This window comes from Triturus cristatus, chromosome 7 (genome assembly GCF_964204655.1).
Source record: "Triturus cristatus chromosome 7, aTriCri1.1, whole genome shotgun sequence".
Lineage (NCBI taxonomy): Eukaryota > Metazoa > Chordata > Amphibia > Caudata > Salamandridae > Triturus > Triturus cristatus.
The window spans coordinates 1,677,730,015-1,677,743,965 of NC_140590.1; the positions used below are offsets into that span (position 1 = coordinate 1,677,730,015).

A 13,951-nucleotide genomic window follows, 5' to 3' on the forward strand; every position below is an offset into this window, starting at 1 on the left:
GCCCAACACGTAATCTCCGATCAGCCCACCGATCAGCCCACCGCGATTTGTTAATCACTCCTAAAAGCAAAACCAAGAAATTCGGCGGTCGCCGCTTCTCCTATCTAGCTCCTGCGCTTTGGAATCTCCTTCCTCTTCCAATAAAATCCTCCTCTTCCCTTCTGAACTTCAGAAAATTGTTAAAAACTCACCTATTCCTCCCCATTAGCTCAAACCCCGCCTTCTATGCTCCCTCCCTACCCACTCTGTCTATCAGCGCCAGGAAGCTTCGGCGTCAGCGCGCTTTACAAATGGCACTTAAGATAAGATAAGATAAGCCTCATGACCGGTCCCCAGACCCAGTGGCAGTGTCTTTTTACTACTCTGACATTCTGGACCTACCTTGCTGTTGTGAGTCCATGTACCAGGAAGCGCTCTTGTGTGACACCGCTGAAGCGGACGCTGATTAGGGGTAGAGAGTAGTGGTTGCAACCAATAGCTTACCCTTTGGTAACCCTGGCAATGAGGTTGTGATCCCTTGTTTCCGTGTCCATGAAGGAAAGTGACAGGAGCATAAGATAGACGGAGCCACTTTGTTTGCTGTTGTTTCCACTCCTTGCTCCTCTTCACTCCCTCATCAAATAAAAGGCTTTTTTAGGTCCCAGTGGTGGGCACTTTGTCAACACTGTGAAGTCCTTTGGGGTTAAAGGGTGGATTGTCATTTAAGTTACCCCTGGTATTTTGGTGAATGAACATCTCTAGACGCTGCCAAACTCCTCCGAATGAGAGGAGCAGAACTTTTTGTCAGGAAAACCCTGAATGTTTCTTGAGAAGAGCCGCAGAAAAGGTCCCAAAAGTCCAAGCTGTTGACTTGAAGCACTGTTCGAATGATGAACATGATTGACACAGACTCTGCTGGCAATTCTAATTGTGGACATTCTTGCACCATGCACTGTATTTTGTAAAAATCTTTTTTTTGTATTTATTTGTTTTTTGAGGAAACGTTAGAAAAGCAAGTATGCATGAAATCCTCTGAAATTAAGCAAGGGAGACCGTTGAGATGCTCATCGAAGTGGACACCTGCTTGGATTCCAACATTTACCACACAATGTCAGATTATCTTTATCACTCCAGATACTATTTTTACCGTAACTTCAGACTCCGTATAGAAACACCAGCCACTACAGGCCTCCTTTCAAAATACGCCATACTTTGAGAAGAGCCCAGAACGAGAACCTCTCCCTGAAATGGTCCACCATATGCTCAGCTTTGTCCGCCAAAGCTGCAATCTCCTACCTTGAACTTTTACACTTTTTTAAGCTTTGTTCAACAAGTGCTCCAGCAGGTCTTTTTCGGAGCTGTGGAGCTTCTGTCAGAAACCTCATCCATCTGCTCCTTGGTTGGTCCTTGGTCCAGAATTCACTTGAAATCCGGTCATGCCTTGTTTCACTGACACACACACCCTCACTTCAGGCCAACCAAGTAGTCTTATAAACACCAACACGATGATCTTCATTCTGCTGAAAAGTCCTTTAAGGGCACTTAGAAAATGATTAACATTCAGTCAAGTTTCTACTAGGTGTTTTATTCCCCTCAATATTTTTACTTCGATTTTATAAACTTTCTTTCCTAATTGTATTATTATTCATCGTTGTTTATTAGAACAGCGTTGTCTAAACTTAAACCATCATAAGTGTCAAAGGCCCTCTGACCTGACCCCCTGTGAGGTCATTGGAGATTCCAAGGATATTTGATGTCACTTCCTCCTACCCTTAAGATTTGAAACAAATATAACCGCTTTTCATCCCATCACCAAAATATTTTCTCCACCTGTGTTTCTAATGAATCTGCAGAACTGCACTAGACTTTTATTATCCAGGAAAATGATTCTAGTAGTTTTTTGGTTTTTTACGAGGCAGATTGAAGCAGGGGGAATGAAAGCCTTGTAAACCATGGGGCGGGGGGGGGGTCTTAAAGGGTCTTCTCTTGGCTGCAAAGAATACCAGTGGAGCAGTCTAAGAATCAAAGAGGAACAGGAAGTCTGATCAGACCCACAAGAGTGAATGCCGCAGGTGGTGTTTGAGGTCCATTTCAGAGCCAAGGTGGACCTATTAATGGTTGCTGGCCAGTTTCACAAGGACTTGTGCAGGATCAGCAGAGGTGTCAAACAGCTGAAAAAGAGAGAGGTGTGATGACTGCACATAAAACAATAGCATTGACAGAGCAGGGCAACAAGAGATGCAAAAGGTAAGAGGATTGATGCTTACATGTTTAGGACTTTTTTTTACTCCAAGAATCACCAAAACCAGTGGAGAAAAACAGAAGAGAACTTTACCACATCAGCCGACTTGTTTACCAGAGTTTGGTGATATAGCAAATTGAGTGTGGCCGAGAGATCCAATAAACTCAGCTGCTCTTGTTCATTACTGTCCTATGCAAGAAGAACCTCTTACCTTATACCTAATATCTTGAGCACCGTCCCCAGTTTGGTGTGAAATTCTTACTGGGGTCAACCAAGGCAAACTAACTTTCTACATGAATCTTTTATAGAATTGTTATATAAAGACAACGTAAAATAGCCTCTAACTTAGTGGCTGTGGGGAAGAGATGCCAGTTCTAATTCCATTTTACCGACTTTTTCTCTTCGTGTGACCATTAATAAAAACTCATAGTACCTTTATTGCCAAGTTGCATTGAAAAACAATATATGTATGGCAGTTGAATTGGCGCAAAGGTGAGTTTGTGTGGCCTCTACTGTAAGTAACTTGTATTAATGAGTCTATTTGGGTTGCCTGCTTGGCCCTGGTTGGTGAATGAGTAAGGTGTTTGTAGAAGGTGCTGATTTTCTGGTCAACAAGAGGGTCATTTCTTGAAAATACAGTTGGCCAGTGGTCATTTGCAAGGGAATAAAGTACTTTTGGCTGCTAGATGTTTGTTCTCAAGGTAGTCTGCCAAAGTGACGTCTCGCATGAGCCTTATGTGGGGTCAGTCCTAAGCTTGACTTCTCCCACTCATGAACTCAATTTATGAGGCCTGTAATGCAGAAAGTCCTCTAAGATGAAGTGAGTGAAGGTGTAGGTCATAATTGGGGTGATTGTACATGAAGTGAGCCGGCTCAGCTCTGTTCTTTATCATTTGTGCACTAGCTCTGCACGCAGTGTCCAATCCCTGGTGAACCAGCGGTACACCACAGGATACTTGCTGGGCTGATGGAAGCAGGACTGCTTTCAGTGGCTGCCTCTGGTTCATGGTTGCAGTAGTTAAACCAACGTCTTGTACCTTAAAATGAACTCTCCATGTAACCAGTTTGGTGTCAGTCATAGGTTTGTGCAGTTTTAGGGGTGGATGCTTTTAAGCTCGGAAAGGTGTAATTGAGGGAAAAATGCTGCTGCACTGAGGGTGGAGTCCACCATCAGTTCACTGATGTGACTTTCTTAATCTTCTTCCTACAAGCAAGATTGTGTGCTTTACACAATATCTATACTTTGGTTTTAGAGTTTTCTGGTTCTTAAACAAAACCCTTTGCTCTTCCTGGAAGCCTAAGCACTTTAACTCTGCCTTAAGCAGGACCTCTTGCGTTGGTCATGGCATCTTGGTGACTCTCTATAGTGCTGTGAAGCCCTAGGAACTCTGTGAAATCGGTCTGTGGTGTCCAACACGTGAGCTGATGGACTGGGTCGTTCACTGGTCCCCTCTTGACAATTACATTTTATCTTTGCTACATGATGCATGTCTGAGAGGCCTCCTACTTGTAACTCTCGCCTCTGCACATAACTAACACACAGACTTGACTGATTTGTATTGTCTGCAAGGCTCCTAGCCAGTGACTGTTGTGGGGCTAACTAATGCTTCTTCTTTCTTTACATTTAGGGGCCTCTGAAGCGAAGGAAGAGGTTGCCAGACTACGTGACGTTTTCCCGGGGAACCACCAAGAACCTAACTGTGACACCCGTGTCAATCAATGATGTGGAGCTCGAGAGGAAAAAGGAGTCACTGGAGCGCAAGGTCAATAACAGCAAGGTAGGGTTTGACCTTACTCCTACAACCCAACCTATCGGAGTCTTACTCTAGAGACACCCCTTACACGTTGGTGGTATTGTTGACAGACAACCGGTAGCAGCATCACTAACCAAACATCAGTGAGTTGAGAGCAACTCACTAGAGGTCCCACTTCAGCTCCCTAAACCCAAGGGATTCCCATCAAGCACTGGAAAGCTCACACACCACTGCATCCATAGACAAAGGGTTTCTCTGAGCCCAGAGGTTTTACTTGCCAGGGTCCTTTGATTCTCAGGTTCCTCTAAAAATGAAAGCAGACGGTTATTTATATATGGTAGTATTGATGACCCTGAGGTTTAATATCCCAGTCTTTCAGGGTATAGGAAGCAAGAGCTTTCATTAAAATATTCAGCATTTGGTCTCACTGTTGAGGTAAGCTAAGCGAGGACACCTGCAACAAAGGAGCTCATTACTGATGTAAAAGTGTTATCTCAAGCAAACGCGGCCCTTACAAAATGATGGGTAGGATGGAAATAATATCTAATTATACAAGGAAATATCATGATTGACTGAGGCCCACATTGTATGAAATGTGCTGAGGTTCTGAAGGACTTTAAAGGTGCTCTCGTGTGAGTGGTGTTAAGGAGTGAAACTGAAAAGTAGGCAAACAATAGAAACACCCTATAGCTTCTTGACATTGGCAAATTTAGAGAATGCAATGGAGTGTGAACTATAATTCAAAATGATCTGTTTGAAAGGAAGACTGAGGTAGTAACAGCATCACCTAGGATTGATGTGACAGCATACTCTTCACTTGCAAGGGGGAACTTGTACATCTAGTGACATATTCGCTGACAAACCTGCCTACACCCCTCAGACACATCCTCATTGGCCAGTCCATGGGGATCTTATCAGTAATGGATCTTCCTAGTGATATCACTGATTAAATAGCTTTGTGGCCTCATACCCTGCCAATTACATAGGTGGAATTTTCAGTGTCCTGCCACCGAGCAAAGTCTAAACATCCTGACAACATTAGTACGATTACCATTGGTAAGTTAGCTTGGCAAGCTGATTCCCCTGTTGCAAAGATCTCTGTGCCACCTGCAGGCCACAAGTTTCAACCAGGAAGTTTCATATCAATTTTTCATCCAGACAAAATTATCTCTGGGGCAGATATATTTGTAACACATCTTACATCCACAATTGTCTTTTTGTGTGCGTGCTAGCCACATTGTCATATCTGCTCAGAAGCATGCTGAGATCATGGCCGCCCAAACATCTATTTGAGACTGGTGGGTATTGAAAAAAGGAATAATCTTTGAATACTGTCCTTGTACTCCCTAATGAGTCCTAGGCCATGGTTCCCAGAATCCCACAAATTGTTCACCCCTGTACAGTGATTGCTAAGGTTGAGTTGGGTTTGGTTTGATTTGTCTATTTGATTGCGCTATCTGTGAACTTTTTCTAAGTTATGCATGTTGAGATTTTGAATGATGCACGATTAGCACATGTGATTCCACATTCCGAGATTTGCACACCCATATGTTTGTTATTTGCCTGGCTGATTTGCTCCATGTTCGGCTGGCAAAAAACAGCCCTGGCTTAATTTGGTGAACACTTGAGTTTGTACCCAATTCTATATCCATAGTATCTATGTCTATAATAGTCACTTTTGATTTAAAGACTTATAATTAATTTCTCAGCTCTTGTTATGTTCTAGCTTGACAGTGCAGCTGTTGCCAGACAATTATGTGAGAATCACCAGGATATGGGGTTTGGCTCTGCCCACATGTTGGGAGCCAGGAGTACATGTTCTGATTGGGCAGACGTTGTGTACTTCCACAAAAAAAGTGCTTGCCTACAAACAGCTGTATTCATTTTGTTTAATTATGCAGCTGCCTGAGCTTGAACTTTCAAGGGCACACATATGACACTGGACTGCTATTAAAGTTCTCAGATAACTAGGTCATTTATGATGTTTTTGTCTGTCAACAGCACAGATGGGAGAGCGTCAGTCATTACCCTATGTGGATTTTTAGGTCTGGCTTAACATTGCAAATGTCACCTGACCTATAAACCTACACTAATATTCTTCTACAAGTATTTGCTTCCACACAATCAAATATCCATTCCCATACTATCTACTTATAATGCTTTACATTACAATTACACCATTCCTTTAAAGCAAGGCCTATTGGCATTGCCAATGCTTGTTTTTACTGTTAGACTGGTATTTTTCTTTTTGTTTTTAAAACAATTTTATTGAATTTTGTTTTACCAAAGAACAAAATACAGCATGTATTAGCAGATACAAAGAGGTTACAATGCAATTGAAAAAAAGTCAGGATTGATTGTAGCAACATTTTGCATGTAAAACTAGAAGTAGAAGCATATATTTTGGTTCATCAAAGATACGTGGGGAACCTTCAAAGATGATCCTCAATTTTGCTGGGCCAATAAAGTGGAAAGATATGTTGAGGGAGTGGTGATCTTGGTGAAGAGCTAGGAACGTTTTTCTTAGCTCCACTGTATGCCTTGCACAGTCTTGTGCGATACCAATTTTGTGATAATCCAGCTGGGAGTTTTGATTTTCTTCGTACAGTTGAGTACCATTTATGTATGCTGGTACCTTAGAGGTCTGAAGATGAGGGCCCTTGGTTTGTTTAAGGAGATATTGGTGATGTGTGTTGGAACCCTATAGGCCCATTTAATCTCAAAAGTATGGTCAAAAGTAAGTTCAAGGACCTGAGGAATCCACGCTTCAAGAAAGGAGACACAAGATTTGCCTAGGTCTTCTATTGTTTCTTATAAACCGAATATCCAGAGGTTGCCTCTCCTGTTTCTATCTTCCAAGGCTGAGATTTCTTTTACTAGAGAGATTATTTACTGCAACATTAATTCAGAAGATTTTGTAATGGAGATCTGCTTATCTTCAATCTTTGGACCCTCATGTTTCAATTATGTGGTCTTTCTCTCTTATCTGTCATGATCATGCAGCCTTGAGCTTAGAGAGAGCTTTTAAAGAAATTCGACTTGTTCCTTAGCACTTGGAGATATCTGACGTGGAGGTATGTGGTGTTATAGTCAGGAATTTATTATGTAGCTGCCTGAACAATATCACTGACTATATACAGTCTCTGTTGCAAGTTGACAAGCCAACAGGAAAGTAGAGCTTCTGCTAAGGCACAGATTGCATAGAAAGACTAAACCTGCGCTGTTAACATACGTTGCCAGGCGTGATAGAGACAAAATCCCCAAAACAGTGTTCATAACATTTGAATACAGATATAAGATTCTTTGTGTAGCAGAGCCACCAACAGTGAAAGTAAGTCAGAGGCGGATAAGGTGCTTGCATTCAACCTATTGGGCCACATACAGCAGTTTCGCATTAGATGTTGAAGCATGAGAGACTTTGAACTAGCTTGAAGTTAAATTTGCAGACGCTTGGAGGCACCACTACCTATGACAATTGCATCTCACTTGCTAGCCACACTGGGATACGGTAGCCAGATATCGGCTATGATAAGCAGTTTAACAAAATGCAGCACCTTCTGTGCAATATTCCCTCTCTTGTGACTGCTATTCACGAAATCACAAGCAATACATTGATATTTTTAATTTAGCCATTTGACATTGAAACTAGACATTTGAAGACCTCATTATTTGCTACTACTTGACACAGTTCGTAACAACTACTAGCTGCCACTTAGTTACCAGTGGGATGTGACCTACACCCCTAGAAAACGATAGTCCGTATTGGTGACACTGACTGTAAGCAAATTAAAAGCGCAACAGCTTCTTTACACTTTGCGAGCGCAGAGGGCGCGCCGATGGCGTGCCTAAGGCAAGCCCGTCTGCGCCCGTCAGCGCCAAGTCAGTGCTCAGGGCGAGTTATTCTGCCAGATCTGATTCAGCTAACAGAAAAAACATCCAGTATTCAAGCGTGTTTTTAAAATCCTTTAGAACTCCATCGTGTCCGTCACACAGCGACAACCCGGTAGGTTCTATTAGTGTTACTGCTTGTGTGGACTGTGGGTTCTCTTTTACACCAAAGCTTTCTTCATATAGCAGGTCTGCTGACTCGCATACACAGGGGAGCATTAGCGCCTGCCTCATCAATGCTAGATCTTTGAGGAAGCATTGTGTAGATGTTGCAGATTTGGTCTCTGATAACCTTTTAGATCTACTGTTTATCACTGAGACCTGGCTTGATGCGTTTTCTTACCCTATTGTGGCCTTGGCCACTCCTGCTGGCTATAAAATCCATCGGGTGGACCGCCCAGTCGGCATTGGTGGGGGCGTGGCCATTTTATATTGAGAATGCTGGTCCCTACATAGTGAAACATCCACCATCTGGGGTAAATGTGAGGTCCTGGATTTCAGCTTACAACTCTCTGCCCATTTCACTCTGGGGGTGTCTTTGAAATATCGACCACCAGGACCAGCTAGTGTGTTTTTGGACTATTGTGGAGACGCTCTGTGCTTCTCGAACCATTTTCTCCTTGGGGATATTAATATCCATCTTGATCTTATAGAGGCGGCCGACTCAGCGGCTTTTATGGACTCTCTCCATTTAGCCCAGCTCTCACAATGAGTCAGATATCTGACCCATCAAGGTGGGCATACTCTGGACACTATCTGTGCCAATTTCCCTATTTCGGTTGTGAGGCCACTCCCTGTCGCTTGGTCGGACCATTTTCCCATATTTTTCTCATGGGATATTAAGCGCCCACCATGACTAGCTAGTTCCCTTTGGCCTCCTACCTCTAGGAAACTGGATACTGGGCAGCTTATCAACTGCTTGGCAGCCTCGCGTCCTTCCCTTTTAGAGGACCTAGAGGATAATGTGTCCAGGTTTGCAGATTGGATCACCGATTCGGTTGGTGCTCTTTCTGCTCCAGGTCAGCTTAAGCTGAGGAGAGAGTCCCCCTCCAAGCCTTGGTTTATTCCTGAGCTGAAGACTTTGAAACATGCCTGCAAGATATTGGAGAGAGCATGGCGTTCCAGCGGCTACTGCTCCATTGCCAAACTTACTCTTAGAACCAAAAAGAAACTCTATTATGCGGCTATTGGAATGGCCAAAGGCCGGCATTTCTCTGCTCGCATTGATCGGGCTAATAATAATTCTAAATAAATATTTACTATTGTGCAGAGTTTCGTGGCTCCCAGCGCCCAGGTTTTGGTGGTACCTACCTCGGATACCTGGTGCAACACCTTGGCGAAATTGTATAGGGACAAAATAGTCAGCATACAGGATACTTTTTCGACCACATCCAGGAAGTCTATTGCCACCTCGCTGGGGAAGCAAGTGATAGAAACTGTTTCCATCTTTTCTGCATTTAGACCTGTTGATCCGCCTAGCACCCCTAGAATTCTTAGGCACTTAAATCTGGATCACCTAGCGACCCATGTGCAGCTAGGCTTCTGTCCGAATTGGCAGACACTATTAATTTTGAAGTAAATCTAATGGTCAACAAGTCGCTCCGCGAGGCGTTAGTTCCACTATCATGGAAGCAGGCGTTGATTCTCCCCCGCCTCAAGAAGCCATCTCTTGACCCTCTGCTTCCTGAGAACTACCGTCCCATCTCGCTCTTGCCAAGTCTGGCCAAAGTATGCGAGAAGGTTGTCACGTCTCAGCTCACCAACTATGTAGAGATGTCTGGCTTGCTTCATCCAGCACAATCTGGTTTCCGTGCATCCTATAGCACGGTATCTGCACTGTTTGAGGTGACAGAGGCGATCCGGGAGTGTCTGGATGCCGGCGGGAGAGCAGCTCTGGTTATGCTTGATCTCTCAGCGGCATTCGACACTGTGCCTCATTCTTTGCTCCTTGATCGCCTAGTGGAAATTGGTATTTCTGGATCGGCGCTGTGTTGGATCAGGTCCTTCTTGGAAAATAGGTCGCAGCAGGTTTGGCTCCCTCCTTGTGCCTCTATGCCTATGCAGCTGACAACTGGTGTACCGCAGGGGTCATCACTCAGCCCTCTCCTTTTTAACATCTATGTGACTCCGCTGGTTTATCTCGCGGAGTCACTGGGGGCTAAAGTGATGGCCTACGCGGTTGACACGAAGCTTTGGTTTTCTTGGAGGAAGGGCGATGAGTCTGTTGTTGTGGCGGCGCACCACTGTTTGTCCTCTGTGTTTCACTGGATGGCGAGTGCACAGTTGAAGTGCAATGAAGGAAAATCTGAAGTGCTCTTGTATGGCTCGTTCCCAGTGGACTTCAGAGAAAGGCTGTGGCCTCCTGATTTCCCCCGACCCACCGTGGGTAAGGGCACTGTTAAAAACCTTGGTGTCTGGTTTGTCCAAAACTTGAACTTCTCGACACAAGTGAAGAAACTGGCAGGGACCTGCTTTGGCACTTTGAAAATCCTGAGGAAGTTTCTCCCTCTTCTGCTTAATAGTGCCAAGGAAACTGTGGTCCGGGCTCTGATCCTGTCCCGATTGGACTAAGCCTGGACTGCCAACCAAAAGAGCGTTGGCAATCTTGCAAGGAAATTGCAAGTAGTCCAAAATTCAGCAGCCAGATTGCTACTGGGACTATCATCTAGACATAGTGTTCGTATCCATCTGCGTAACTTGCACTGGCTCCCAGTTGAATCTCGGCTAAAATTCAAAATGCTGTCCATTGCACATCGGGCCTTTTATGGTCTAGGCCCCATCTATCTTCAGAAGAGATTTGCCTTTTATAAACCTAGTAGACCACTTTGTTCGTCCGACCAGCTATTGATACTGACTCCCAGGTTCAATCGACAAAGGCTCGGCGGGAGTTCTTTTGTTTGTAAAGCCGGCCTGGCCTGGAACATGCTACCGTTGGCACTCCGGGGCATTCAGGACCCTCTGCTTTTTAAGAAAAAACTTAAAACGTTGCTTTTTTAGCTTCTGATCTGTGTGCAGTCTACTTTCTGGAGCAAGCGCCGGGACACTTCGAGTAGCCGTGCGCTTTATAAATTAAACATAACAACTTGTTACAACTATTTGACGCTGCTCGTCACTCATTATCACTGCTGGCCACTATTTGCCTCCTCATGCAGTCAGCAGTACTTTGCCATAATATAAAAATAAAGCAGAATAGTCAAACACTGTTCAAAAATAGTCAGATAGCTTCACATGAGAGAACTTCAGAAAGTGGGTGTCGCGACGTAATTATAAATCGTGTGAAATACTCGTGGCCGCTATTTTATATAGGTGCTCCTAAGGTAGCAAGATCTTCTCCTAGAGCTTCTTTTTAGCGGACTTCCCATGGTAGGGTAAGGACGCCACAAGATACTAGGGATATTGTGCTGATCTGCTGGACTTCAGGGTAATACATCTACTCTCGCAGCGCGATGTATGAGGCAGTAACACAGGCCTCTGAGGAGAGACGGGTGCCATTTTAAAGCTCGCTTCACACGCATCGGGCGATAGATGCGCTAGCTCACTGTGTTGTGAGCCATAGATCATGAACCTATTCCAGGACTCCAACAGCCACATGAGGAACACTTCAGACCTGCAGGAGTTCATTTTTTAGGCAGGGTGTTTCATTAGGTGTCAGCCAAAACTGCATTATGTGTCTGCCCGGGTCCGGACCTCCGCTGTTACGCCGTACTCTTCAATGGGCGTTAACCACACCTGGGGATTCCTTAAATAAGTATATTTCAACAAGGCTAAGACACGCAGAATATGGCATTGTCAAGAAAAGAGAATATCGGATCACAACAGCTAGCACTGCAAACCCACAAAGAACGCACTGTAATAAAATCCTGGCTACTAGAATTGGGTGTGGTAACGCATATTCCTGCAGTAGTTTCTTATTTCTTAGGGGTTGTTTAGGGTCCCACGTGAGAATTCTGTGGTATTCTACCAACCCATAATTACAGCTCGCCATTATATTGATAATGACAGGTGTAAGAATATTGATGCATTACACCCAGCCGAAATGTAATAAGGCCATTGCGGGTTGCCAGTGTTACATATAGAAGGACTGGTAAGCCTTCTAAAGATCATTTTGAACTTTTGTATGCAAAGGAATGAAGGGAATAAACTGCACGCTCAACTTGCTGTTTGATAAGTAAAATTACTTACTATGTAGGCAGAGTCGGCAAAACAAAACTGAGAACGTCCAAAATTTGACATGATGATTTGTGAAAACTTAGTCCAGGAATGTCAAGTAGCTGGTCATATCACTTGCATGCCTGTCATTCTTGTATAACTCTATCAGCAGTGCTTTTGTTATAACCCTTTACAGCTCCCCATATTTCCAATATTTTCAGACATAGTTCTGATTCCATGGTTTCCCTGAAAAGCCAAGGGGAGCCATCAAAAAAGCATAGCTATTCAAGGATATGATATTTTTTGGTAAATCCAGTCTTCCAACACCTGGGCAGAGGGGATTTTTAGGTGTCCTTACTGTAGTTTGGGCATTCGAGGAAAGTTAAAAGAAGGACATGTTTGTGTGCATGCGTGCAGTGTTTCGGCATGCTCATCAGAGGTGAAATTTAAACATAGAACACTGGCAACGAAGTAGCTACCAGGAAATAATCTGCAAAAGAACAAGACACATCGCGACTTAATACTTTTGGGACTGGCTGAGGACAGGACCTACATCTCGCCTTGCCATGTTTATTGCCAAGCAATGTAGTAAAAATAAGTACGTTTAAAGCAATCTACTTGGTGACATTTGGCAATATAGAATAGAAGCCATTGTCGATACAGAAATTATTACTACAAAGTGATGATAATACTCCCTTACATATGTAATCCTGAACTTTAAACTCTGTGCACTAGTCAATTTCGTAGCTGGTACTCGATATTCTCAATAAAAGGGACTATACTATACTCAGCGCTGTTATGAATCAAAATAAGTTCAGATTGTAACCATTCAGAATAACATGACCGACAACAGTGGGTGTTAGATGAAATTACTGAGTGTTGAGAAAGTTTGTTATTTCCAATAGAGGTGCAGGAGTGTACTTCAAAGAGTGGAACTCTACATCGCTGTTTAGTCCAGTCACGTTGGTGTTGAAGCTCTTTATCCAGTTTGCTTCTTTATGTTGAAGAGGCCAATGACTATTTTGTATCTTTCACAGACGTCCACTGAAGCTGCTCTGCTCCGGACCAAATTGTCTACTTACAGCATGTACGGTCTCCCCCGTTTATCTCGCGATATTCGCCTGCACTGGGAAATCAGAGAAGGAAATGAGACCAGCATTCGTCTGGAAAACTCTTGGAGGGACATCGTCAGGGGCCACGAGGTGAGGGTAATGCACAAAGTGATCCATATGTATGCACACTTATCCACTCCACTGATGCACATATTGGCGCACACAATTGTCCATGTTAACAGAATTCAATGTTCGCAATTGTCTGGGTAGACTCAGACGTGCATGCAGCTCCCCTACACCATGAAGATGTCTATCTCGTTCTTGTTTTTCTGGTCTGTCTCTTTCTCTCATTAAAGGATCGAGCTACAGTGTGTCCGGTATGTTATGCCATGTTTGTCCTGTGTCTTTGCACCCAAAGTCATAAAGAAACAAAGAGAGACAACATAGTGATCCAGGGTCAAATCGGGCTTGCCAGAATGTTTAGTCCTTTGATGGTCCAAGTAGACATGGACGAAGTACTTGTGGTCCAGGTCTGTCCAAGGCAGCTGGATGCAGACTTTGGTCTCCAGAGTGGGTTCCGTTACTCGAGCCATCCTCCATGTTGATCCAGACTGCTGGTCTCTGTTGTTTATCCTTCAGGGTCAGGCATTTTCTCTCCTTCTCATCATTATACAAGGCAGAAAAAACTTCCAAGGAGGAGTTGCAGAAGCAGTCGAACAATGGCCTTGACTTATTCCTTGACTTTGTAGGGTGGGAGAGAACGAAACACTACATGGGTCGAGCTTCTTCTGTGAACCAAGCAAATACTAAAGACTGGTCATAGAGGGCCAGTTCTTATCCAATTAAAAGAAACACTGGTGGGAATTGAGGGCCAATCAAAGGGCATT

The 13,951-nt window shown here is 43.9% G+C and overlaps 1 protein-coding gene across 2 annotated transcripts in view; it reads left to right on the plus strand.

Moving 5' to 3' along the window:
* The window catches only part of PLEKHG6 (pleckstrin homology and RhoGEF domain containing G6), a 188,010-nt gene that overhangs the window by 104,366 nt on the left and 69,693 nt on the right, over window positions 1-13,951 (plus strand). For both annotated transcript variants that reach the window (XM_085619788.1, XM_085619787.1), the window contains exons 3-4: window positions 3,850-3,999; window positions 13,050-13,214. In XM_085619788.1, the coding sequence (XP_085475914.1) occupies window positions 3,850-3,999; window positions 13,050-13,214 (315 nt within the window). The remainder of the gene's footprint in view (window positions 1-3,849; window positions 4,000-13,049; window positions 13,215-13,951) is intronic.